We start from the raw sequence: 25,444 nt of genomic DNA, 5'->3' as shown, positions 1-25,444 counted from the left end.
GCCACTTGCCCAAGGTCACAGTCGAAGAGCAGCAGAGCCCGGCCCTCAAATCCGGCGCCAGACCGCGGCTACCACAAGGGGTGAGGGAGGGAACGAAGCCACCAGTCAATCATGATCGCAGGGCGGACGCGCGCCCGTCCCCTCCCCGACCGCGGGGGCGCAGCGCCGGGACAAAGGCCCCGCGGCGGCCGGACGTCGGCCAGCCGGGTCCGCGCGGGGGGCGGGAGCGGGGGGCCGGAGCGGGGGGCCGGGCCCTTTAAGCTGGGCGGGCCGGCAGCGCGGGGGGCGGGCCGGGGGCGGGCCGGGGGCGGGCGGCGGCGGCCCGGCCGGAGGGCGAGCGGAGCGAAGGGCGGCGGCGGCGGCGGCAGCTCGCGCTCGGCCCGGGCTCCCGATCGCGACCGGTCCCTGGTTCCCGGCCCGCGGCGGCGCGCCCCCGTAACCCCTGCGCCCGCCCCCGGCCCCGCGGAGGAGCGGCCATGCCGCCGCGGCGCAGCATCGTGGAGGTGAAGGTGCTAGACGTGCAGAAGCGGCGGGTGCCCAACAAGCATTATGTGAGTGCCTCGCGGCCCCACGCCCCCTCGAGCCCGGGCCCCGTCGGAGGCGGCCGGGAGCCCCCCAGCTCTGAAAACTTTTGCCTCCTGCTCTTTCTCCCCCACCGCCCCTGCGCTCCCCCGCCGCCCTGCTGCTGCGCGGCCCGGGTCTCTCCCGGCTCCTCCCTCTCCCCCTCCCCCTCCTCCCTTTTGCCCTGTTCAGATCCTCCACCCAGTGCTCGGGCATCGCCCCTCATCGCCTCTTTGCGTGTCATCTCCCCCTTTCCCTCTCTCTCTTGTCCCCCACTAGTCCCTCCCTTTCCATCCGTGGAGAAGTCTGGCCCCAGCCGGTGTAGGGAACGAGAGGCTGAGAGAGAGGCGCCTGTTTCTCAGGCCGCCTGCCCTGTCCCTCGTTGTCCGGAGGCGCTCAGACCCTCAGTGCCCAGCCACAGGTAGCCCTGCCGGGGATCGCCAGGTTGGCCCCGTCCTTCTGGAAGAGGCAGCCTGAAATCTCTGAGGATGGATCCTTTCAGTGCCTGCACCACGAAAAGGTGTTTTGTTTTTTTTTCCCCCCCTTCTCTCCAAAAACTTCTGTTTAAAAATGTATGAAAGTTTTTTCCTGGTATCTCCCTGGCAAAATGAGAACTTGTTTAGAGCTGGCGGGGACTTGAGAAAATGGGCCGGTGTCCTCATTTTGCAGATGAGAAGGCTGAGACTCTGGGAGGCATTGGGTTCTGGAACAAGGCTGAGCTGCATTTGGTTTTTCTCTGCTTCTGGAAGATGTGCCTGGAGTAGACGGTGACCCCCCCACCCCCACCCCAGTTGGGAATGGATTCCCTCACCAGCCTAGGAGCTCAATCTGTGGGTTTGGAGGACCTTAGAGGTTCTAGATAGGAGGCTAGTGGGGCTGGGGGGGTGTTGGGCCCTGGGGAGGCCTCTCTGCAGGAGGGAAGGGGCTCTGGTGTCTCTGGCGGTGAGAAGGGGGCAGTGGCAGCGCCTAGTTGCAGAGAAGTTAACCGGGAAGGGAAAAAAGAGCAAGAGGGAGGGAAAAGAATCCTAACAAAGAAGTGTAGAACAATAAAGAACAAGGGGCGTTGGCTGGCTAAATTCAGCTCCTTGACATCTCGGCAAGTCCTCTTTGGGTCTCTTGTCTTAAGAGGCTCCTTCTTTTAAGATAGATCTACATGCCCTCCACAGATAGTCTACACAATTCTGAAAGGAGATAGCGGGGAATCCACTCTGCACTCCCTACAGAAAGGCTGTGCTGTGTGAGCCTGTATTGTTATTGGCTGGGCAGCCAGTTATTCAAGCCTTAGCCAGGCGGTGGGAAGCTATTTCCTGGACCTGTGGCATCTTTAAATAGAGTGAAGTTTCCCTTGATTCCAAAGCTAGGTTAAACTGTCTTTTTTTTAATCCCTTATTTATTTATTTTTAACTGTTTCAAATGCTGCCAAGTCTTGGTTTCTTGTTTGAGCTTGTTGACTGCGTAACTGAGTTGCCTCTTTGGTATACAGACAGTTTTTACCAACTTGGCAACAGGAGGAAGTCTGAAAGCCCCCATGCTGCCTCCCCCCAGATCCGTGAGCCACCAAGAACTGGGCGTCATCGTCCACGCTCCTGTCCTCTCCTATCACGTCAGGTGCAGGTTCTTAATTAAGCCCACTTGACAGATGAGAAAACTAAGGCTCAGAAAGGTGAGGCCCTATGCCTGAGGTCACAATCAGGGCGAAAGCGGGAATGTAAACCCAAGTCTGTTCAACACCAGAAAGTGTTTTCCACCAGGCCACACCATTTTGCAGATTTCATGCCCCATAGTTTCCCTAAGCAGACTCCCCTCAAAGACTAGGAAATCTGCCATCATTTGTGATCACTCTGAGGCTTTTCATTCTCTGCTTAGATCCCTCCCTACCAGTTTTTTGGAGGTTCTGCAGCTCTGAAGGGCATCTTTCTAAGCCTTCAACCACTTTTTAGGGGCCCCTTCAGATAAATCTCTACATATTAACATGGATTTCAGTTTAAATCTTGGCATCACAAGTTGCTAGCTGTGTGACCTGGGTTTCCTCATCTGTAAAATGGGAGTAATGGTGCCCACTTCTTAGGGGGAGAGACCTTGTGACTGGCAGGGTTGACATTCCATAACTGCTAGCCGCCTGCCTCCCTGCCCCGTGGTATCCATGTCACTCTGGTTGGGAACGTGCCGACGTCATGTGAGGAGGATTTCACCGAGAATTTGTTTTTCTGCATGTGGGTTTAGTCACTCTTGTAATTCAAAAGGGCCCCCTCCCTTCCAGCCAGGCTTTTGGGTTTATCAGATGAAGAGGGGTAGCGAGTTGAACTGAAGCCTGAGTCATCCACAGGAACAGAGAAAATTAAGTGCCTTGATGGCAAGAAACCCACCAGAAATTGCCAGTGATCCCCACTCGTTCTCCAGTCATACCTGCCTCCTCCACTCTGGGAACTGGGATGGAGGTAGCTGTTGGCATGAGCCTGAACTTTCTCCCCACGTAGTGTCCCCTTATCTGCAGCTGGCCCAGCCGCTCTGGAGAGAGAGCATGAGCAGGGGAGTTGGCCCATCGCGGGCTCTGCCACTTCCTGCTGTGCCACCTTGGGCTGCTGTACCTCTGTTTACCTCTCTGAGCCCCACCTTCTATATCTGCAGATTGTAAATACTGCTTTCCTCCAGAGCAGAATTTCTAAACCTTCACACTGTCGATACTTGGGGCCAGATCATTCTTTGTTATTGGGGGCTGGTCCTGTGCATTGTAGGATGTTCAGCAGCATCTCTAGTTTCCACCCCCTAGATGCCCCCCATAGAGTGTCCCCCTCCCTAATTATACCAAAAATGTCCAAAATGTCCCCACACATGTCCCCCAACCTCTAACCCCCTGCTCCAATGACTCCATGAGAATATACAAGTCAGTTACGGAGGGTTCCCCACCACCTGCTCCCCATTTGCAGCTACTTTGATCTCCTCTGCTCATAGCTTGGTTGCCTGAGAAAGAAAAAGTCATAGATGCTGTAGCTCTCCAGCTGCACCTGGAGCTTAGGGCTGCCCATCAGGACTGGGCTACTTGTTCCACTTGAAATGGCATCTTCTCCATAATCAAGGCGGCATCTTTATCAGGCCTGGTCCTAGCCTCCTTCACCTTGTGGGCAGAGACATCATCAGTGGGCCCAAGGGCACAGCCATAGGCCACATTTGGAGAATTCAGGGACAGAAGCTCCCAGGGCCTCTGAGATCCCAATGGATGGGTAGGGATTATTGTTGCCAATAATATCAACAGTATTATCATTTGGAGAGGACTTCCCTGGAGCCACTGCCCTCTGTCTGTTGGCCTTTCTCTGCTGGCATCTATCCAGGCTTTCTGAATGAATGGAAAGGGGGCTTTCACGTGTGACACCCTGAGAGACCCTCCCAGCAAGGTTATCTTCCAGCTTGAGGGGAGAAGGATGTGCTCCCTGTAGGTTTTGCAGGTTTTATTTGAATTGCCCCAGTTCCAGCACTGGAGAGGGATATACAGAAGCCTTGGGGTTCAGAAAAAAGTCTCTGTTAGCAGGGGCCAGGAGACACTAGCTTGCTCTGTCTTGAAATCTTTAGATGTTAAGAAGAACAACATGCTAGGAGTAGTTATAGAAGCAATAATCTTAATAGCTGAAATTTAATTTGTTGTTGTGGGCCAGGCATTAGATGAGCTCTCTGTGTGTTCATATTTAGTCATAAGAGTGGTCCTTTTAAATAAGTACGTTTCTATTATCAGATCAGATCAGATCAGTCGCTCAGTCGTGTCCAACTCTTTGCGACCCCATGAATCGCAGCACGCCAGGCCTCCCTGTCCATCACCAATTCCCAGAGTTCACTGAGACTCACATCCATCGAGTCAGTGATGCCATCCAGCCATCTCATCCTCTGTTGTCCCCTTCTCCTCTTGCCCCCTATCCCTCCCAGCATCAGAGTCTTTTCCAATGAGTCAACTCTTCGCATGAGGTGGCCAAAGTACTGGAGTTTCAGCTTTAGCATCATTCCTTCCAAAGAAATCCCAGGGCTGATCTCCTTCAGAATGGATTTCTATTATACTCATACATAATTTTAAATATACAGATACATGGAATAAGTTAAATATCTGTCTACCATCCAGCTGTCAGATCTTTACATTTTGCCGTAGTCAAGTCATTTTTATTTTTTAAGAAATAAAATCTTGCAGCTGCAAAGCCTCCTGCGCATTCATCCCAACAAGCTCCCCTATAAAACAAATCACAGTATCCTACATTTGGAGCTTGTCGTTCCCGTGCACACTTTAAAAATAACCAACAGACATGATTTGTTTAATTCACTAGCTTTATTGAGGTATGATTTACATACCATAAATTTACCCATTATAAGTATACAGTTGGCTTATTTTTAAAGAAATGTATAGAGCTGTGCAGCCATCATCTCAATCCAGCTTTATCATATTCCCATCACCCCCAGAAAGATCCCTTGTGCCCTGTGGCAATCACTCCCCTTGCCACCTAGGTCCCGTGTACCTTTTAATTCTTACCTTTTCAGGACTCCCCAGGATCTTATAGGGAAAGTTTTAAAAACTGTACAAAAACATACTTTTGCGATCTATGTTGGTATATGGAGCTCCAGTTCATTTCAACTGCTGCTTCATATTCCATTTATGAATATGTTTGTGTTGGTTCATGCTTCTGGAGGAGACTTTTAGAATGCTTTCTCTTAGCTGCTTTGTACATACAGCTCAGTATGGGTCAGACCCAAGGCTCAGACCCAGCTTACTGGGTCTTGGGCTTTGTGCATTTTCAGCTGTGCATTCAGTATCCCTGGGAGCGGTGTTTGTATGCCTCTTTGCTCTGGGTCCTTGCTAACACTCTGAATTGTCAGATTTCTTGTTGCTGTGGCTTAGTTGTATCTGACTCTTTGTGACCCCATGGACTGCAGCATGCCACGGTCTGTGTCCTTCACTATCCCCTGGAGTTTGCTCAGATTCATGTCCATTGAGGCAGTGTTGCTATCTAATCATATCATCCTCTGCTGCCTGCTTCTCCTCCTGGCTTCAATCTTTCCCAGCATCAGGGTCTTTTCCAATGAGTCAGCTTTTCGAATCAGGTGGCCAAAGTATTGGAGCTTCAGCTTCAGCATCAGTCCTTCCAGTGAATATTCAGGGTTGATTTCCTTTAGCATTCACTGGTTTGATCTCCTTACCATCCAAGGGACTCTAAAGAGTCTTCTCCAGCCCCATGATTCAAAAGTATCAGTTTGGTGCTCAGCCTTTCTGGTCCAACTCTCACATCCCCTACATGACTTTTTAGTGGGTACAGAATAGTATCTCATAGCAGTGTGTGTTTGCATTTCCCTGCTCGCTAGTAAAATTAAGCATCTTTTCACACCCTTCTCAGCCATTTGAGTTTCGTCTTCTGTGAATTAATTGCTTGTTTTATCTTTTGTCCCCTTTTTCAGTATATTGAGTTATTGGTTTTCTGTTAATTTATAGGATTTATTTATACACCTGGGATCCTGGTCCTTCATTAGTGTTCCTGTTTTCCCCTTGAAACCAGAGGTTCAGAGTGGTACAGGCACATACCTGAGGTCACGCAGCAAAGCGTGGCAGGGTGGGGATTGATGTATGTGTGCTCAGCAGCCCTGTGATCCCACCCCTGAGCCAAGTGACCTTGGGTGGCTCATTTAAGCCTCCAGGCCCAGCTTCTGCACCCTGGCCCTTCCTTGTCTCACTGCCCGCCCAGCCTGGATGGACGACACACAAGCTGCCGCCAGCCCTTAGTCATGCTAACCCCAGGAAAGCTCCAGGTTGATTGTGCCCCTGGAGTGATGGGTTGGCAGACCCTGTGCTCCTGGCTTTGAGACCTCCCGCCTCACTTGCCATGCTCTAAGAGCCAAGGGTCTCTCCTCTGAGCAGCTGACTTTTGCAGGATGGATCATGCCCATATGAGGCATTATCAGCATTCTTGTTTCAGTCTATGGGAGGCCACTGGCTGGCAGGCTCAGTGGTCTGGAACGAACTGTGAATCTGCTGCCCAAATTAGCTACATTCTGTTTTCCAGCCTCCCCCGCCCCTCCCCCCCAGACATCCTGGCACCCCATTTTGCAGAAACATGCAGGGCAGGCCAACAAACTTGAGTGAAAAGAACTTGGGCGTCAGAGACAAACATTTCTGCCTTCAAATTCTGCATGATCTTGGGTGACTCACTCAACCCCAAGCCTTAGATTCTGTATGTGTAAGATGGGGACAGTGTCACCCTTCTAGAATGATTGTGTGCTTGTTTAGATAATGTATGCACTGATCTGTTCTCCATTCCTCCTGCGGAGGGATCACTGCCAGCTCCTAGCACATTTCTTATGGCTGCACCATTGCTTCGTGAAGGAAGGACCTGACTCTGAGTTCTCTTCATGAGCTCCTAACCTGGGTGACCTCGCACAGCAGCTCCCCGAGGGTCTGTAAAATAGGAGCAGTAATGGTGCTTACCTACAGGGACTTGGTACTCCTCAAACACTGCTGAGCCTGATGCCTCCTGTAGAAAAGGCACTCAATCATTGGCCATCATGAAAACTACAGTTAATGATAGTCATTGCCATGATCCACCTCTCTGCCTCTCTCCTGCCTACTGCCCTGGGGGCCTGCGAGTGTTTTCTCTACTCCGGGTGCTGCCACAGAAAGGGCACTTGCTGTCCTGGGAGAGGCCCATGAGCGAGGCAGAGCCCACCTGCCTTCCGTATAGGTGGGTTCTGCGCCCTGTCTGTGGCACAGAGTTAGTGCCCTCAGGAGACATTAAGGCCCCTCGGGTAGGTTTGATTTGTTTGTTTGTTTGTTTCATTGGCTGTTGGCCTTGTCAGCCATGCTCTGCCATCCTGCTCGCTCTGGTCCATGGCTGCAAGGAGCCAGGCCCCTCACCTCACCTGCCAGGTCATCCTCAGCCTGCCAGTCTTATACTCTGGACCCCTGCACTTATCTGAAGATCCAAGAGGGTGAGGCTGTCATATCTTCATATTTACTTAAATGTCACTTTAGTTCAGACTTTGAATCAGTGCCATTCCTTGCTTCTGGTAAGCAAAGAAAGTGCACCGAATGGCCTGGGTTCAAATCCCGGTCCGGCCACCTCCCAACAGTGTGACTTCAGACAGATTACTTACCTTTTCTGCACCTCATCTCTGTTTCCTCATCTGTAAAGTGGGAATAATAATGGTGGTTCCAATTTCATTATGAGGACGGAATGGTCCTGGCACACAGTAAGGGCTTAATAGCTCTGAGCTATATTAGGAGTGTACACACTTGGTATCATTTATGATAGTAAAAGTTGGAAACCACTTAAACACCCATCAGTAGAGAATAAGATAAATAAAACACACTATAACCTTGAGCTACAAAGAGCTAGAATACCATCGAGATGGCAAAAATGTGTTCCATCTTCTGTCACGGGAATGTAAAATAGTAAAAGCAGGTGGCAAAACCACGTGCTCAGGCTGACTCCCACCTGGTTACAAATGAAAGCTGAAAAGATGCGTCGGTGAAAGCACAGAAGCATAGCTGATGAAATATATGTCACTTTCTTTTTGCTCATCTGTGCATTTCTCTGTTTTCCAAATGTTCTGCGGAGAACCCATATTCCTGTTTTTAGTTAAAAATTTAAAAAACAGCAAGTGCTCACTTTAAAAGAGAAGCAGTGCCAGGCCATGGCGGCTCCAGCCAGGTTCCCACATCCCCGCCCCGCTGTCCTGTCCTGAAGCCACAGAGTTCTCCAGCTCCTCCGAGAGCCTGTACTCTGCAGACAGGCTCTGGCCTCTGAGACTCTCCCCGGACTCGTACCGCGGAGTCGGGGCTCTGGGTATGGCTTTCCCATCCTTGAGCCCAAGAAGTGGCAAGAGATGAGTTCACAGTTGCAAGAGGGAAGAAAGTCCAGAGCAGATGCTTTGAAATGCTCCTTGCTCGGGGGCCAGGCCCTCTCCCCACCAGGAGGCCTGGGGTCTCCCACCAGTCGGCTAGTGGGGGGAGCTGCTGCAGCTCCTCAGGGGCTCTTATATCGGTAGTGCTTATATTGGACTAGGTTGGAAGGGTCTGCACCATGAGGTCATAGGGGCACCAGAAAGGTCATTCAGGTTAGAGGTGTGCCCCCACACCCACTCCCCTGGATGGATCGTCCATTGGCTTGTCACCCATCCGGAGGTGTACAGGCAGCATCACACAACAGAGTCATCACGGCCAAAAAGGCCTAGCGGACTGCTCCATGCACGGACACTCGTATCCTGTTGCAAGTCGTCCATGCTTTTTTCCGTGAAGAAAGAGCTCTGGGGAGGCGAAAGGTCTTACTTGGTGGTGTGACTCCGTTTTCTCCTTCCCCTGGGAGGCCAGGACCAGCTGCAGGTTACTGCAGCTATGAGAAAGGCAGCCGCCAACTGAGCGTCCTGTCAGCCTGGCGAGCGCGAGGCTGAGGCGTGCACGCCCTGGCCCACTGCGAGGAGGCCTCTTCGGGAGGCCGGGAGGGTGCGCGAGCGTCTGCACCGAGACTGGGCCCGGGGCTTGTTCTGTTCTTCACTCACTCTGGGACCTCAGCCTTCTCCTCTGGGAAATGGGCGGCTTTGGCGGGGAAGTTGCATGAGCGTTTGTGCAGAGTGCCTGAGGGCGCTGCTGGCACGGCTGTACCTTGGTGCTTCCTGGCCTGGGGTTGTGCCCAGAAACTGGGGCCTTGGGGTTCCTCTCAAGCTCTTGTCAGTGGGGTCACCCAGACCAGGGTGTAGCTGGTATCCCTGCCCTCTGCTGGTTTGTGGGGACTGGCTGATGTGATAGATGGGAGGCCTGGGGTCTCCCACCTGTCGGCCCGTGGGGAGGCGCTGGAGCCGCTCCTCAGGGGCTCTACCAGGAGCCCACAGGCCCGAGCTTTGCTGGAAGCCATCCTCCTTTGGACCATTTTCCAGGCTACAGGTGTTCTCTCCTCGTACTTGCTGGCCCAGGTGCAGACCTGCAGACAGGAGATGAACCCAAGCCTGGGGCCTTTTTCATGTAGCGAAGGGACAAGGGACCAGAGGTGCATCTACTGTGTGCGCGCGCGCACGTGTGTGTGTGTGTGTGTGTGTGCGCGTTTAGCGGGTGGGGAGGCAGAGCTCTCCTGCCAGCTTTTGCAGGCCTCTCTCCGGCTGTCCCAGAGCCTAGGGCTGCCAAATTTACCAAAGAAAATACAGGATGCCCAGGGAAATTTAAATTTCAGATAAACATACAAAATTTGGGACATACTTATACTAAAAAATCATTCATTATTTATTTGAAATTCAAATTTCCCTGGGCATCCTGTGCTTGATCTGGCAAGACTGCTAAAACTACCACTTTCAATAAGACAACTACCAAGAAACGATCATACTTCGTGATCCTGACAGTTCTTAAGAATCCACTGAACACAGGTAAATCCCTTCAGGGGCCAGGCACTTGAGCAAAGAGATGACACCCAGGTGTGCAAAGCGGGGATTCAGACCTCAGGGAGGCCAGTGTCCTGAGCGATAGATGGATGGCAGTTTAGGACTAGTCTGGCACTGAGGAATGAGCAGGGGCCTGTGCCCCTGGATTCTGGGAAGCTGGACTTGGAGGAGGCAGCACGGTGCCCAAGGCTGCTCACACGCCATAGGAGAGATGCTGCCGAGTGGCGAAGGGTAAAGGGCTTCAGGCACAGAGGACAGAGGACAAGGAAGCAGCAGCCCTGGCATCTGGCATGTTTGCAAAAAGCAGGAGAGGTTTGAGTGATGGAGATGGAGCTTGATGGGTGGCTGGGGGCCCCAAGGGTCTGGGGGCTTCTGACTGGGCCAAAACCCACAGAAGAATAAAAGCAAAGGGGACTCCCTGACAGTCCAATGGTTAAGGCTCCACCCTATTGCTGCTGGGGGCCTGAGTTCAATCCCTGGTTGGGGAACTAAATTCCCACAAGCCACATGGTGCAGCCTAAATAAATACACATAGACTCTACCTTCAAGAAGGCCTTGCCCCGCTCCTCTCACTACCCCCACCTCCCACACACACATACACACACACACACAAGCCAGTGCTCAGAATCAGAGATGTCCCAAATGAAAGTTGCTGGAGAGGTCAGGAGGAGCTGGGACTCAAGGACACTCCCCCAGCTTGATGGGTGGGGGGCACACCTTTCACAGGAGAATGGAAGGGCAGGCACACAACAAACCTGGGAGGCTAGAGGGAGAGAACACCTGTGCACAGGAGGACTGGACACCTGTGCACAGGAGGACTGGACACCTGTGCACAGGGGGACTTGACACCTGTCCACAAGAGGACTGGACACCTGTCCACAGGAGGACTGTGTGCAGACAGGAGAGATGAAGTCAGAGAGGGAGTGGAGGATGGGAAACAGAGAGGGGTCTGTGAAAGCCAGCATGGCTTCCCTGGCAGCTCAGCAGTAAAGAATCCCCCTGCGGTGCAGGAGACATGGGTTCCATCCTTGGGTCAGGAAGATCCCCTGGAGATGGGGATGCAACCCACTCCACTATTCTTGCCTGGAAAATCCCATGGAGAGAGGAGCCTGGCAGGCTACAGTCCATGGGGTCACAAGTTGGACATGGCTTAGCAACTAAACCACCACCACCAACACCATGAAAGCCAGTATTCTGAAATTCCTACTGGGATTAAATAACTCCGGATTGGTTTGGTTCTCAAGACTTAATAATTACTTATTGTTGTTATTACTGAACAGCTTTCATTTACTCAAGTGCTTATTATATGCTCAAAAGCTTTTCATGCTTTACGTTACAGAATCTGAGCAGCAGTTCTGTGAGATAAGGAGTATTACTCAGGATTCTTGGGTAGCAAGTGACAGAAATGAACCTAGCTAACGTAAGCCAGAGGAAATGTATTGGATAAATGGCTCTGGCAGAACTGGCTTAGCCCCCAGTCACAGACAGGACCTGGCCAGCTGGGGCCATCCAGGGAGTTGAAACTGCCAACAGGCATCAGCATCACGAGAAGCAGGCACCTGCTCCATCCCTCGGTCCAAGTGGCCGCTCATGAGTCCAGTTCCAGGGAGAGAGAAACTGATTGGCCCAGCCGGATCACCTGACCCTCCTTTGGTTAGGAAGGGCGAGGAGCTGTGATAGACCAGCCCACTGAAACTGCCGGTAGTTGTTGTAGGGGACTTAGGGTGCTGTGTTGCTGGAAGAAGTGGGGCATGGCACCCGAATGGGTGGAAACAACAGATGTCTGCTACGCAGGCACTGTTACTAGCCCATTTCACAAATATGGAAACTGAGGCTCAGATGAAGTACTTTGCCCAGGATCACACTTGGCTCTGCTGCCTGTCACTGAATGTAAAGAATGGTGCACTCAACTCGCCACCACCTCCACCCCTCAGACTTGCCTTTAAAGCACATAAGGATAGGATTTTCTGTTCTGCTTAATTAGGCAGAATTGCAGGGACCCCCCTGCCTGCTCCACTGAGAAAGAAAGCCAGAAGCCCACACAGTGGCGTCACCGTTTCCTCCTTCCCGGCCAAGGTGTGGATCAGCAGCGGGGGCGCTGGGCCATCCTTGGCTGCCGGTCAGTTGCACAGATGTGGTTTATTGTCTGCCGCGGGCCAGGCCTGGCCCCAAGCCAAAGAGAGGCTGAGATGACCAGGCAGCCTTTGTCCTCACAGAGGTCACCCTCTGTTTAGACCGTGTCCCTACGACGTAAGGGCTGTGGTGGGGCCTGCTATAGGGCCGTGGGGACAGGGCAAGGGGCCGAGGCCTGGCTTGCCCGTGCCCTGCTAGAGAGGCGGCATTCTGAGCTGGGGTCCACAGGAGATGGGTGTTCCCGGACAAGGAGAGCCAGCTAGCAGAGTTCTTAATACGGGTAGAATTTGGAGGGTCCTTGAACTTCGAAGGGGGAGGAGTACACCTTTATCATCAATAACCTCCAATAGCCAGTTAGCATTGCTTTCCTTTCTGAAGACAGCGAGCCTTGGATATTCACTAATGCCCGCGCCTTTGTCACAGGTGGACATTCACAGGTACTCCCGCTCACTTTACAGGCGTCGCGTGGGCCCCAGTAGATCGTTTACACTTACCCCTGCTTCAGAACCATGGTGCTCTTTGACTACTGCTGGATTTTGTTACTTATTGCATTAATAAAGTGTATGTCTATTCATTGTCTTTTTGAAACAGTTTTATTCAGTATTAGTTTCATTTGGAATGTTACATGCTTTATTCATTTTTAAGTTATTTTGAGAAGGGGACCATAGATACCATCAGATTGCCAAGGGCCTCCATGGCACATATGCACAAAAAGATGAAAGGCTTCTGGGTAGAAGTGTCAGAGTTTGGTCTTGGGAGTCAGGCGGCAATTTGACCTGGCCCTGCTAGTGAGTGGCTGAGTGTGTGACCTTCGTAAGTGACGTGACTTCTTTGTGCCTCTAGTTTTTCATCTTTAAAATGAGGGTGAGAATAGTTCCTACTGTGGGTTATTTCCTGTAAAGGGTTTAGAGCAGTGCCCAGGACATAAAGTACTGAATAGTTACCTGTTAGTATTATATTTCTCATCAGCAGCATCCCCTAACGAATGATGTGCATTTTTAATAAGCAACCTTGGACGATGTGACATGGGTGGTCTGGAATGACCTCACCTTGAGAAACAGTCTCTAAATGGACACACCCCCTCCTAAGATTTAAAAGCAGCATTCCCTGAAGATTTATGTATTCGGATGTTTAGCAGTGTGGTGATTAAAATAATATTGAAAATAACATCAGTGCTTATCAGAGGCATGATTAAATAAATGGACTACTGAAGATCCTTCAAAAATTTTTCTCAAAGAATTTTTAATGAAATAGGGACTCACTCACCATGTAACACAAGTGAAAAAGATCATATATACAATGTGATCTTAATTTCATAAACTAACGTATAGAAAAAGGATCTGGGAAGAAATATGCCCAAAGCTTCATTTCTGGTGGTAGAAACATGCATGCTTGTTAAGACCTCAGACTCTGCCATCAGACTTCATTACCAGCTGGATGGAACAGGTTACTTCACACACTGGGTCTTACTTTCCACCACTGCTGAGTGGAAACAGTAATGCAGTGTAGCCTCGTAGGAAACACGTTGGAGACCACTGGTGGTTGTGAGCAATTACATTGTTTTGCATTGTGTTATATTTTTATATATTATTCCAGGTGTTTCTAGAGGGGAGAGGACTGGGTTAGGACCAGAGTCAGGAAAGTGTCCTGAAGGGAGGGAGAAGGAGGGACCCCGCTTCCCCTGCTCCGTTTTTTCTGTCTCATAGACTTGTATATGAAGCCCCAGAAGCTGGTGAAAAAGTCCACATAGGGGTTCACATCAAGGCTAGGAGGAATAATCTGCTGGGTGAGGAGACCAGCAGGGCACAGGTACAGGGGTGGCCAAGGAACCCACAGAACCTGACCTTTGGGAACCACATGCAGTTTCATGCAGGAAAAGGGGCTCCTTGGATGTGCAAAGTTTGGTACCCACTTATGCAGCCTCCCCTCCTTTATCTGGGGTGAGAATCCCTAATCCTCTTCTGATACCCCTAATAGATGGCTGTCCCCAGGGTTTGAGAGCTCAGTCCCTCTACATTCTCATCTGTTTCTTTTCTCCCTCATGCCCTCAAGCCCAGGGGGATAGGAAGATGGAGCTGCACTTACATGGAGGGGGCAGATGTTTAGGGAGTACCCTAGACCATCTTAGTTGGCCTGTATCTACCTGTCACCCAACCAGGGCATTCAGCTTAGATGCTTCCTAGTGGACCAAGCCCGTCTCGGTGCTCATACTTTGGGTCTAGTTGTCTGTTAACTTGTCTCCTCTCCACTAGGCCCTGAGTCCCTCACAGTCCAGGACCTGACCCAGAACAAGTCAGTTCTTGTTCTTTCAATGAACCCTCTTAGTCCCAAGGTCCCATGACTCTAGGGTGATGGCCATGGATGGCATCCTTCAACTGAGGCAGAGTCAGATGCCTTGTGTTGACCCGCTCCTGCCACCAGACCGAGCATTGTGTCATAGTGGATAAGGCACAGGCCTTGGAGGCAGCCAGGCCTGGGTGTAAATCCTGGCTTTATTACTTTCTGCCTGTGCGGTTTAGGGTTTGTTACTTAACCTCTCAGAACCTCAGTATCTTCTTCATCTTTAAATAGAGGAGTCATACCAGTAAGTGACACATAGCAAACCCTCAAGAGTCCAGTGGACACGGATGGAATACTTTAACCCCTTGGGATGCTACAAGGTCGAACCATATGAAATTGCCAGCTTTTGACTTAACATATGGCAATTTCACTTAGTTCAACCTAATAATCTAGTTTGATTTGGGCCTACGGAACCCACTCTGCTTGCACGGCAGGGGATTAGGGGCCACCACTCTACCAGGCATCTTATCAACATTATCCCATTTACACTTTACAACAGCCCTGAGAGACAGGTAGTACTCTTCCAGTCATCCCTTGGGGGGCTGGTTCCAAGGCTCTTGTGGATACCAAAATCCATGGATTCTGGAGTCCCTTATATACAGTGGCATAGTGTTTGCACATAACCTTGTTCAGTTCCGTTCAGTTCAGTCGCTCAGCCGTGTCCGACTCTGCGACCCCATGAACCGCAGCACACCAGGCCTTCCTGTCCATCACCAACTCCCAGAGTTTACCTAAACTCATGTCCATTGTGTTGGTGATGCCATCCAACCATCTCATCCTCTGTCGTCCCCTTCTCCTCCTGCCTTCGATCTTTCCCAACATCAGGGTCTTTTCAAATGAGTCAGCTCTTCACATCAGGTGTCTAAAATACTGGAGTTTCAGCTTCAACATCAGCCCTTCCAGTGAACACCCAGGACTGATTTCCTTTAGGATGGACTGATTGGATCTCCTTGCAGTCCCCTTGTGTATCCTCGCAAATACTTTAATCATCTCTAGGTTACTTATAATACCTAATACAATGTAAATGCTATGTAGATAGTTGTAAATACAATGTAAATGCTATGTAAATAGTTGCCAGCAAACAGCAAATTCAAATTTTGGTTTTTTGGAACTTTCTGGATTTTCTTCCTCTTTCTTTTTTAATCTGAGCTTGGTTGAATCCACAAATGCAAAGGGCTAACTGTATTAGCATCCCCACTTACCAGATGGGGAAACTGAGGCTCCTAAGTAGCTTGGTCAAGGAAGTATATAGCCAGGGTTGGAACCCAGGTCTGTCTGTCTGAGTCTGTGGCTGTTTGCTTTGCTGCTGTCTTGAGACGGGGCTGCCTGTCTCCCCATGGAGTGGCAGGAGAGCTCCCAGCGCTCTCTTGGACCCCCTGACCTGGGGGCTGGCAGCTATAGACTGAAACTCCCTGAGCTGCCGCTGTGGGATGCCACCGTTCTTGTTCTGGTTTGGACAGTTGGCTTCTGCAGTTTCTGCTGCAGTGTCTGTAGCTTTGGTTGGGGACTGTAAGGGGCATTATGGAGTCAGACAAACCTGGGTTTGCATTCTGGCCCCCTCCTCAAGCAGCGGTGTGGCTTTGGACCCACCATCAGTTTACCATGCTGTGAAATGGGATGAATGGTAAGCCTCACTCTGTAGGGCTCCTGAGAGCAGAGTGCTGAGGATTTCACAAGTGCTCATTAGTGTTGGTCCTCAGCTGGAGAACCCCTGTGAATCCCTCCAGATTCAGAGCCCCTCCAAGCTCCACCAACAGAATCAGCCCTCCTCCTCCATGCTCCATCAGCGGCTGTAAAGTGCTCCCTGGAGGGCCTGTGGCCTGTGAGAGGATTCTACCACTCTCTTCTCTGCTGAGTACCTGCTGTGTGTCAGGCACTGTGCTGGGCCCTTTAGGTGTGAACCAAGACCCCAGGTAGCGCAGTGGTAAAGAATCTGCCTGCCAGTGCAGGAGATGCGAGAGACTTGGGTTCGATCCCTCAGTCAGGAAGATCTTCTGCAGTAGGAAATGGCAACCCATCCAGTATTCTGGCCTGGGGAGCCCCACAGACAGAGGAACCTCGTGGGCTCCAGTCCATGGGGACACAAAGAGTCGGACACAACTGAGCGTGCACTCACCAAGACCCATGTGACCGTGTGTCCCACCATCCTGGTTTATTTCATGGCTATGCCACATGGCACGCAGGAGCTTAGTTCCCTCATCAGGGATTGGACCCGTGCCCAGCCCCCTGCAGTAGAAGCGCAGAATCTTAACCACTGGACCACCAGGGAAGACCCCCACAGCCCTGGTTTAGATCTTAACTCTGTCACGTGCTGGCCGTGAGGCCTCGTGCCAGCCAATGTCCCCACTCCCCATGCCCAGTCAGCCAAGTAAACTGGCCGTTTGGATTCTTTTGCGTTACTCAGTTTCATCCCTGCTGCCTGTGCGCTTGCACACAGTGGGTGCTCCAGGTGGCTACCCAGTTCTCCCTGTAGGAGAGGCGCTGATTTAAAATCTCTCAGCTGCATTTCCTGCATTGCCCCGGGCTCCTCTGAGGCCTGGCAACCTGGGCCATCTCCACGAGCCCTCAGTGCTTGCCCTGGAGGCTTTCCTAGAAAGCTAGCCTTCAGGTTAGTTTCAGCAGAGCCTGGGCTCCGGCTGCCAACACCTCTGCTTGCCATTGGAAAGTTCCCCGTGCCGCTCCGGCCAGATGTGTGCAAGGCCGTGAGCTGGCAGCCAGAGGCCCGGCTGATGCTGCAGACCTGATCCAGCGAGAGTTTCCACCAGCTCCAAGTCTCCGTCTAGAAGAACAGAGGGGCCGGGCCCCCCGGCTCTGCAAGTGGGTCATGCCCATCCTCTGGGTGAGACCCCAGCAGTGAGGGAAAGATGGGCTTCAGGGAGGGCAGTTGATTGGATTTCACAGCAAGACATTCCTGACTTTTCCCTTTAACATAGCTTGTTTCAACAGATTTGAGTCAGCCCTGGAGGGGGCCGGGGACAGGCTCAGCCTGAGCCTCTAGGGCCCCATCTCTGACAGAGTTATTAGTGATTGCACTCACAGCTTCCTGTAAGTCAGGCTGTGTGCCAGGACTCTGCCCTGCATTAGCCTGTTGAATCCTTAGCCAACCCTGTAAAGTAGGTATGACTGTTCTGTCCATTTTACAAATAAGAAAATGGAGACTCAGAGTCATGAAGTGACTTGTGAAATCCCACAGCAGCGGTAAGCTATAGAGCCCAGAATCACACCCAGGTACCCAAAAGCCAGTGCCCTTTTTTTTTTAATGGCATTAAAAAGTAGTTGTTAATTTTAATTTTTGATTTATATGCACGCATGCAGGAGAATTCCCTTTTTTGGTATGACATTCTGTTAGCTTTTGTGCGTGTATAGGTTCTCATAACCACCACCCCAGACAGGAAGAATGAGCCCATCACCTCCTAAGAGTCCCCTCGGCTGCCCAGACTCTTGGATGATGTGAAATGCTGCCTCCACCCGCAGTTGGAGTTGCTCCTGTCGCCTGTCCTGAGAGGTCTTGGGGTGAAGTGTGGACCTCTCTCCCAAGGCTGGGCCCTGTGCCTGCATTCTTCTCTGTAACAAAGACGATTCTGTTTCTCGCATGCTTGGCAGTTGAACTGTTCACTCAGCCATTCCAAGAGCATTGTTACCCCAGACTCAGAGCCTTGAATGAGGCCACCTTGATTTATGACCGTGTGGCCCTGTCTTGGCTTTCTCTCATTGTGCCCGCCTGCCTCTCCATCCGCCTGTTGGTCTCCCTGGGCAGTTCCTGAGAGCAGGCGCAGCACAGACTAGGGTGAGCCCGACAGGCCTGGCTTGAGGGTCCCCAGGGGAGTGGGCTGAAGTCGTGTGAACAGATTTCCCAGAAGAACATGTGCTGAGCAAGGGCAGCCCTAGTGGGAACCCAGAGAATGAGGGTCTCCAGGAAGGCTTCCAGGAGGAGGCGACCTCTGCACCGACTCCTAGGAAGTGACGAGTTGCTATACAGGTGAAGGGAGAGAAGATGCTCCCTCCAGAGGCAATGGGAGGCGCAGGGGTCACAGGCAGGGGAGCACCTGGTCAGGTGGGAGTGGGAGGAGGCCCCCTAAAGACCTGACATGCCTTTGTTGTCCTCACTGTCTGAAGGCTCCAGAAGGGTCAGGACTTCTGTCTTCCTGGTTCATGGCCGTATCTCCAGCCTTTGGAAGGGAGCCTGGTACACAGTAGGTGCTCTGTATTTGCTGAATGAATAAATGAACTGAAGTGTTTGTAGCAGAAGAGAGACTCAGTTCTACTTGCACTTTAGAGATAAACTGGACCTGTCTCCCACCTCCCAGCTTGGCGGCCCTCTGCCCGTAGGCACAGTCTGAGACCAGCCTCATCGCCCACCTGAGCATTTACTGTGTGTCCTAGGGGCGAGGAGCATAGTCAGTCCCGAACCAGAACGTTCTATCTGCCGCTAACACCGCAAGCACTTGTATTTGGGCCCCTTTCCAAGCATTCACTTAATTGAAAAGATTGAAAAGAAAAAACCGTGGCTGCCAGCCGCACTCAGTATGTCACTTGCTGTGGCGCCTGAGCTTGGCAATCCTGACTCTGACTCGGGACAGGAAAACGCTGCCTGGGGCCAGGAGAGCCAGGCCTGGCCTTGGGGATCTGGGAGGAGGAGAAGGGACTTAGGAGGCTGAAGGAGCTGGGCTTGAGACTGAGGTCTCCTGCTTCCCAGCTACCTGGCCTTGAGCATGGCAGCATGGCCCTGGGTTTCCACCTCCCCCACCTGAGGGTGGCCCCACCTTCTGACAGGCCTTTCGTGATGATTGACATGATGTTGGTAAAATCCCATGGGCAAAGGAGCCTGGAGGGCTACAGTCCATGAGGTCACAAAAGTGTCGGACACGAGTTAGTGACTAAAGAACCACAAAGTGCCCAGCACAGGGTCAGCATCCAGCAGGTTTCCTGGCATGGATGCTGCTTTTATTTTAGGCCCCCACTCAGCTCGGGAAGATCCCCTGGAGAAGGAAATGGCAACCCACTCCAGTATTCTTGCCTGGAGAATTCCATGGACAGAGGAGCCTGGCGGGCTACAGTCCATGGGGTCGCGAAGAGTCAGACATGACTGAGCAGCTAACACACACACACACCACTCAGCTTGGTCCTGCCTCACTCTGACATCCTAGGTCTCAAAGGCATCATGACACTCAGTGGCATTTCTCCAGGATTAAACTTAATGTCTGGAGAAGGAAATGGCAACCCACTCTTGTATTCTTGCCTGGAGAATCCCACGGACCGGGGAGCCTGGTGGGCTACAGTCCGTGGGGTCGCAAAGGGTCAGACACGACTGAGTGACTAATATAAATTTAATGTACCTTCCTTAAAAAGAGAAATAACACGTTTCTCAGCACTTCCGGTGGTGATGCTGCTCTGGGGTGTTGGGAAATCAAACATGCAGCAGGGTGTTGCAATTCCAAAAAGAGGTTGGGAATGCTGACCTACATAGGCCAGATGTTGGGCAGACATCTGGGGAGAGCTGACAGATCGGGAACCAAAGGGAGCGCGTGGTCTCCATAGGGAACAGCAGAATCATGTTTCCCATTAGTTAAGCTGGTGGAGCCTAGCCAACTGCCCCTGCCCTCTTTCTGCTCTCCCCTTCTCCTCCACCCTTCTCTCCTCCTCTCCCTCCCAACCTCCTGCTTCCCCCCACGCCAGCCCCACACCTCCCCACCCTTTAGCGACTTTGTCCTCCGCCTTAAGCCCTGGCAGCAGATAGCCAGCGAGGTGGGCCTGGAGCCCAGCCAGTCTTTAATCACCAAGCTCTTCCCAGGAACCACCAACCCAGAAACCCAACCAGTGTGGGAGCTTTATTGGGGTTGCCCAGAAGGTCGCAGTTACCTTTCAAAGTTGGTTTCTTAAACGAGGGTTTATAGACTCTTGGGTGCCCTCAGACATATCCCCAGAAACCCATCTAGATCTTGAAACTAACACTGCTGCTTGATTTCAGGGCTGCACATGTTTTGTATTTAATAAAGGTTGTTCTGGCTGCAGTGCAGGACAGCTTTAGTTATTCTGGGCTAAGGACTTGCTGCAGGAACTGTGTGGTCTGTGAACAGAAGTCATAGCCCCTCAATATGGAGAATTCCCTGGACAGAGGAGCCTGGCGGGCTCCAGTCCATGGAGTTGCGAAGAGTTGGACATGACTGAACGACTGACACTTTCACTTTTTTTCATGCTGCATGAGAGATGGAGTTTTTCCTCCCTCAATCCAAAAAGAGCTCCCCACACCTGAGAAACAGCATTCCAGATTGAGCTCCAGCATCCTCAGCCCTCATCCTAAGGGCCCTAGATCTGGTTCCAACTCTCCTCCCCACTTGCTGTGTGGCCTTGGCAAGTCCCTTCCTCTCTATGACCTCATAACCCCAACTATAAAATGAGGGATGATCTAGAACAGGATTTTTGTATATTTTAAAGTCTTGGAACCCTGTGCTGTTGGCCTGAAGCAGGCAAAGGAGGACTGTGAGCAATGGAGGAGCCTGAGCCCTGTCTAGAGGCTCCGCTGAGGGTTGCCTTGTGGCAGTGTGGACCGGTTACACCCTCTTCCACATATAGAAGAGCTAAAAGCGGCAATGCCTAGTGGAAACCAGGGTGGAGAGTCTGGGAACCCACCCACCTCACCAGCAGCCTCGGGCTTCTTGCAGGCCAATTTGACCACTGGCTAATCACCTAAGAACTCTCCAAATGTGAAGTCCTCTGGGGTGTCATTGTGCAGGAGGCCCTGAGGAACATGCAAGGAAATTTGCATACTACCATGGAAGTTTAGAGAGTCCATAGCTGGGAGTGGAACCCCTAGCAAGTCACGACACTTATCTGAATCCCCATTTGTAGAATGCAGGAGCTGCCCTAATCAGGGCTGTGTGGTACACGTCCGCCCGGGGCCCAGGGCAGACATCGCTAATGGACCGCAGAGTTGTGTCTTGCTGGTGCTCCTTTCTCTCAGCCCGTGCAGGAACAGAGCCCCAACCCTGCTGTCCTGCTGGTACCCTTGCTTTAGATGTTTTCTTTGGCCTCCCAGGTCATTCCAGGCTCCCCATCAATACTGCAGAGCCAGGAGAGGGCTTTCAACTTGAGAAATGTGGGCTCATTGGCCTGTAAACAACAGCTCCAGACAGATGAGAATGGCAAGGAATTCCACTTAAGACAGCACTGCCCTCATCGGGGACTGTCCTGCCTCCACCATCCTGCCACAAACCCCTGCACCATATACCCTTAATCCTCAACTCAGTGTTCTTCAAACTGACTCATTTTTTTTACTTACATTATTTTTAAAGGAAATTTTAGCTGTCCACTGTAAGTGGAAAACCAGCAGCCCTCGCTAGAAATAGAAGAGAACTAAATAGAAAGGAAAAAGAAAATCAGCGTGTTAAAGTTCTTCCTGGCAAGGGTTGCCTGCCCTGAGGTCTTCTGTCCCTTCTTCAGGAAATGAGACCAACAAGTGCTGGAAGGGGTGTTAAGAAACCACGACTGCCAACTTTCTGAGCCAGTCAGGGCTGGAAGGGAACGGCAGAGACTGACTTTCTCACTGTGGGATTCCCTGCAGTTTGAGTGCCGAGCCCTGAACCACCTGAAACCCGATGGTGTGCCCGAGCTCCTGCGTGCCCTGAGACCGTCATCTAAGCAAAGACCGGCTTTTGAAAAGAGCTTGGACCACACCCGTCCCCAGACCCCCAGATGTAAACCTCTGGCCACCGCACCCCTCCCATCAAAATGAAATCCCTTTGTCCTGTGACTAGTGCAGAAGTCACGCCCCTTCTAATTAACATCAGCGGGGAATTTCAGCCCTAGAAACCCCGCCACAGAGATCTGCAGAAACAGTGTGATTGAAGGCCATTCCCCCGTGCCTCAGGGATTTTATTCTCAGGGCAAAAACACCTCCTCATGTTTTGTGAGTTCACATGATGAAAGCATGAGATCACAGCACTCCCGAGGCGGGGCGACAGCTGTTTCATATTGCCCTGCCCTGGGGAGGCTGTATCGGTGGAGTTCTGGGGCCTCTCCCAGGGCCGCGGCTGTGGGCAGAGCTCTGGGCCAGTGGGTCTGCAGGGAGAGGGCATGGCAGTTAAACCGAGCTGCCTGGGGCTTGCCCGTTTCTGGGCCACTACTTAGCCGTGCCCAAGCCTGGTTCCAGGCATTTTTTAAAGGTCTCTAAACTTTGTGCTAGTTTAAATCTTTATTCATGGGTGATCTCTTGGCTGTTGTCACCTAGAAATAGAATGTAAATTTCTGTGTGTTTAATGGGGTCCTCCAGGCACTGGGAGCCGCCAACCCCATGGGGCTAGGTTGGACCTGCCAAAGGAGGTGACTGGAGGCCATAGGAAGCATTTATGGAACATTCTCTTTCAAATCCCAGCCATGGGCAGAGATTCTGACCAAGGTAGATTCCATTTCAGGAACTTTGAAAAAAAATACCTCATTCAGTCTTTGCCTGTGAGATAAGAAGGACGAGCATCCTTATCCCGTTATTCTCAGAGAACACAGAGGCTGAAAGGCGCAAAGGACCTCCCCAAACTTGGAGTGCGGTCAGGGCCGAGGCCCCCCTCTGCCCACTCCCAGCTCCTCCCCGCCCCGCACTCCCGCCTCTGTCCTCAGCTGCATCTGCACCCAGGGGTGCTCCGTGATCCGGACTGGCGCACCAGAGGGTGAGCCAGGGTAGTGCGGGAAGCTGGGGCTCGTTCCACCTTGGAGTTCATGGTGCTGAGTCAGACACATTTCTTCCTGTTCTCCTAGGAAAGTGACTTTTTTTTTTTCTGACTGTAAAAAAAAACAGACTATAGAAAATATGAAGACTACAAGAAAGCATCAAGGAGAGAATTTTTTAATATTCATTTATTTTTGGCCGTGCTGGGCCTTTATTGCTGCAGCCAGGCTTTCTTCAGCTGCACCAAGCGGGGGCTGCTTTCCCACCGTGGTGCGTGGGCTTCTCGCTGCGGGGGCTTCTCTTGTGGGAGAACATGGACCCTGGGCGCATGGGCTCAGTAGTTGTGGCTCGTAGACTTAGTTGGACCCTGACATATGGCATCTTCCCAGACAAGGGATCAAACCTGTGTCCCCTGTATTGGCAGGTGGACATTGGACCACCAGGGAAGTCTCAAGAAGAGAATTTTTAAAGTCTAATATTCCTACCAACACAGAGCAAGCCATATATGTACATTTATATGTCTATTTATTTATATATATCGGGGTTATGTACGGATGCGCATTTATATATAATATAGTCAATCCGTGTTATTTGCGGATGTCATGTTTGGGGATTTGCCTATTTGCTGAACTTTATTTCTAATCCAACCAATACTTGCAGTGCTTTCCCAGTCACTTGCAGACGTGGGCATGTGCACGGCAGCAGAAATTGTGTGCGGCCTGATGTGCGTGTTCCCAGCTGGGGTTGAACACAGCGACCTCTGCTTTCTTGTTCCAGCTCTTAATACTCTGAATAAGTGTCTTTGTCATGGTCTATTTAGTGCTACATTCTCTTCACATTCTTGTGCTCTTCATCAGCCATTTCACTGTTTAAAATGACCTCAAACGTGGTGCTGAAGGGCAGTCTAGGGTTCCTAAACTCAGGATGGCTGTGTTGTGCCTTTTGGAGAAAATATGGGTGTTAGGTATTCTTCGTTCAGGCATGAGTTCCAGTGCCACTGGCCATGAGGTCAAGGTTAGTGAATGAACAACACTAAGTAAGGTGTCATTAAAGAGAAACATACAACCAGGCTGTGTACTGTTGACTACTAGATGAAAATGCTGTGATCAGAGGCGTGCAAGACCCCAGCCCTGATTTCCCCTGGGAGCGGCAGGTCTGCATTCACTAAGTCAGTAGTCACAGTGACTGTAGAATGCCACTCTGTGTGTGTGTGCGCACACACTTGCTCAGTCGTGTCCAACTCTCTGCGACCCCATGGACTATAGCCCACCGGACTCCTCTGTCCAAGGAGTTTTCCAGGCAAGAATACTGGAGTGAGTTGCTATTTCTTTCTCCAGAATGTGACTACACAAATTAAATATACACAAGCACATGCATACATGTATATATTGTATACATAATTTTTTTGAGATTGAAATCTGTTCTTATACCTAAGATGATGCCTGAACTTTCCCCGAAACCACAGAATTCTTTTAGCTGCACACGGACCTTCTTCATGCCGAGAGGGGCGTTACCTGGAAGGCCAGTCCCCTGTCCTGAGTCCCAGCAGCCCCGGGTGGGCCCCAGAGGCAGGATCTGGAGAGCGCGCGGGAGCCAAGCAAGGCTCCTCTGTGTCTCCTTCCTTCATCCCGCTCTGCAGACCAGACGTCTGTTGCAAAGTGGAGGTGACTCGGGCTGCAGCAGTATCCTCTCAGAGCTAGCGTATTCAGGTCTAATTTCAGGTTCCTGAGAGAGACTGACCATCCCTGGCTTTGAGATGGGAGAGGGGGCACTTCTCATGTAAGGGGTTCATGGATGGATTCTTGGCATCTCCCAGAGGGCTTCTATGTCTCCCAGAAGCAGTCTAAGTTGAGGAAAAGTGGTCTCTGGAGGCCCCAGGACAGGGTGGGTTCCTGTGGCCCAGGCTTCAGGACACCTGATGGCATCTGTGAGCAGCTGGGGTTTCCATCCTCTTTATGATGACTCCTGGTGGGTCAAACTGCCCTGGGTCTCCCTGGAATGGTCCTTAGCCCGGAGAGAGGAAGGGTCAGGGCCGCTGAAGCCCCAGCACCAAGCAGGCTCACGGGTTTCTGGTGGCCCAGCAGACACGCGGCACCCCTCTGCCAAGACAGAGGCCAGAGGTTGGTGTGGGAGGGGCAGCACTCTGGCTCATCCAGCAGCTGGGAGACCCGTGCCCAGGCCCTGGAGGAGCAGTCCCTCTGCACGGCTGTGGGCCCAGAGAAGACAGTGGAAGGGGCAGGGCCCTGGGGAGATGGGGACTGGAGAGGGGACTCTGGGGGGCTCCCCTGTCGAGACGGAGAGCGGGGCAAGGTCCCCTCAGCTTCATGTCCCTGTGTTTAGCTCTTAGGGAGGATGACGACG

General features: G+C 51.7%; 1 protein-coding gene across 1 annotated transcript in view; it reads left to right on the top strand.

The window, feature by feature from the left end:
• The first annotated feature begins 352 nt into the window (after window positions 1–352).
• The window catches only part of SH3PXD2B (SH3 and PX domains 2B), a 119,618-nt gene continuing 94,526 nt past the window's right edge, over window positions 353–25,444 (top strand). The window contains exon 1 of the mRNA XM_055554636.1: window positions 353–551. Coding sequence (XP_055410611.1) covers window positions 477–551 — 75 coding nt within the window. The 5' untranslated portion in view covers window positions 353–476. The remainder of the gene's footprint in view (window positions 552–25,444) is intronic.

The sequence above is a fragment of the Bubalus kerabau genome, chromosome 18, assembly GCF_029407905.1.
Source record: "Bubalus kerabau isolate K-KA32 ecotype Philippines breed swamp buffalo chromosome 18, PCC_UOA_SB_1v2, whole genome shotgun sequence".
In the NCBI taxonomy this organism is placed as follows: domain Eukaryota; kingdom Metazoa; phylum Chordata; class Mammalia; order Artiodactyla; family Bovidae; genus Bubalus; species Bubalus kerabau.
This window is presented reverse-complemented; position numbering and strand designations above follow the sequence as displayed.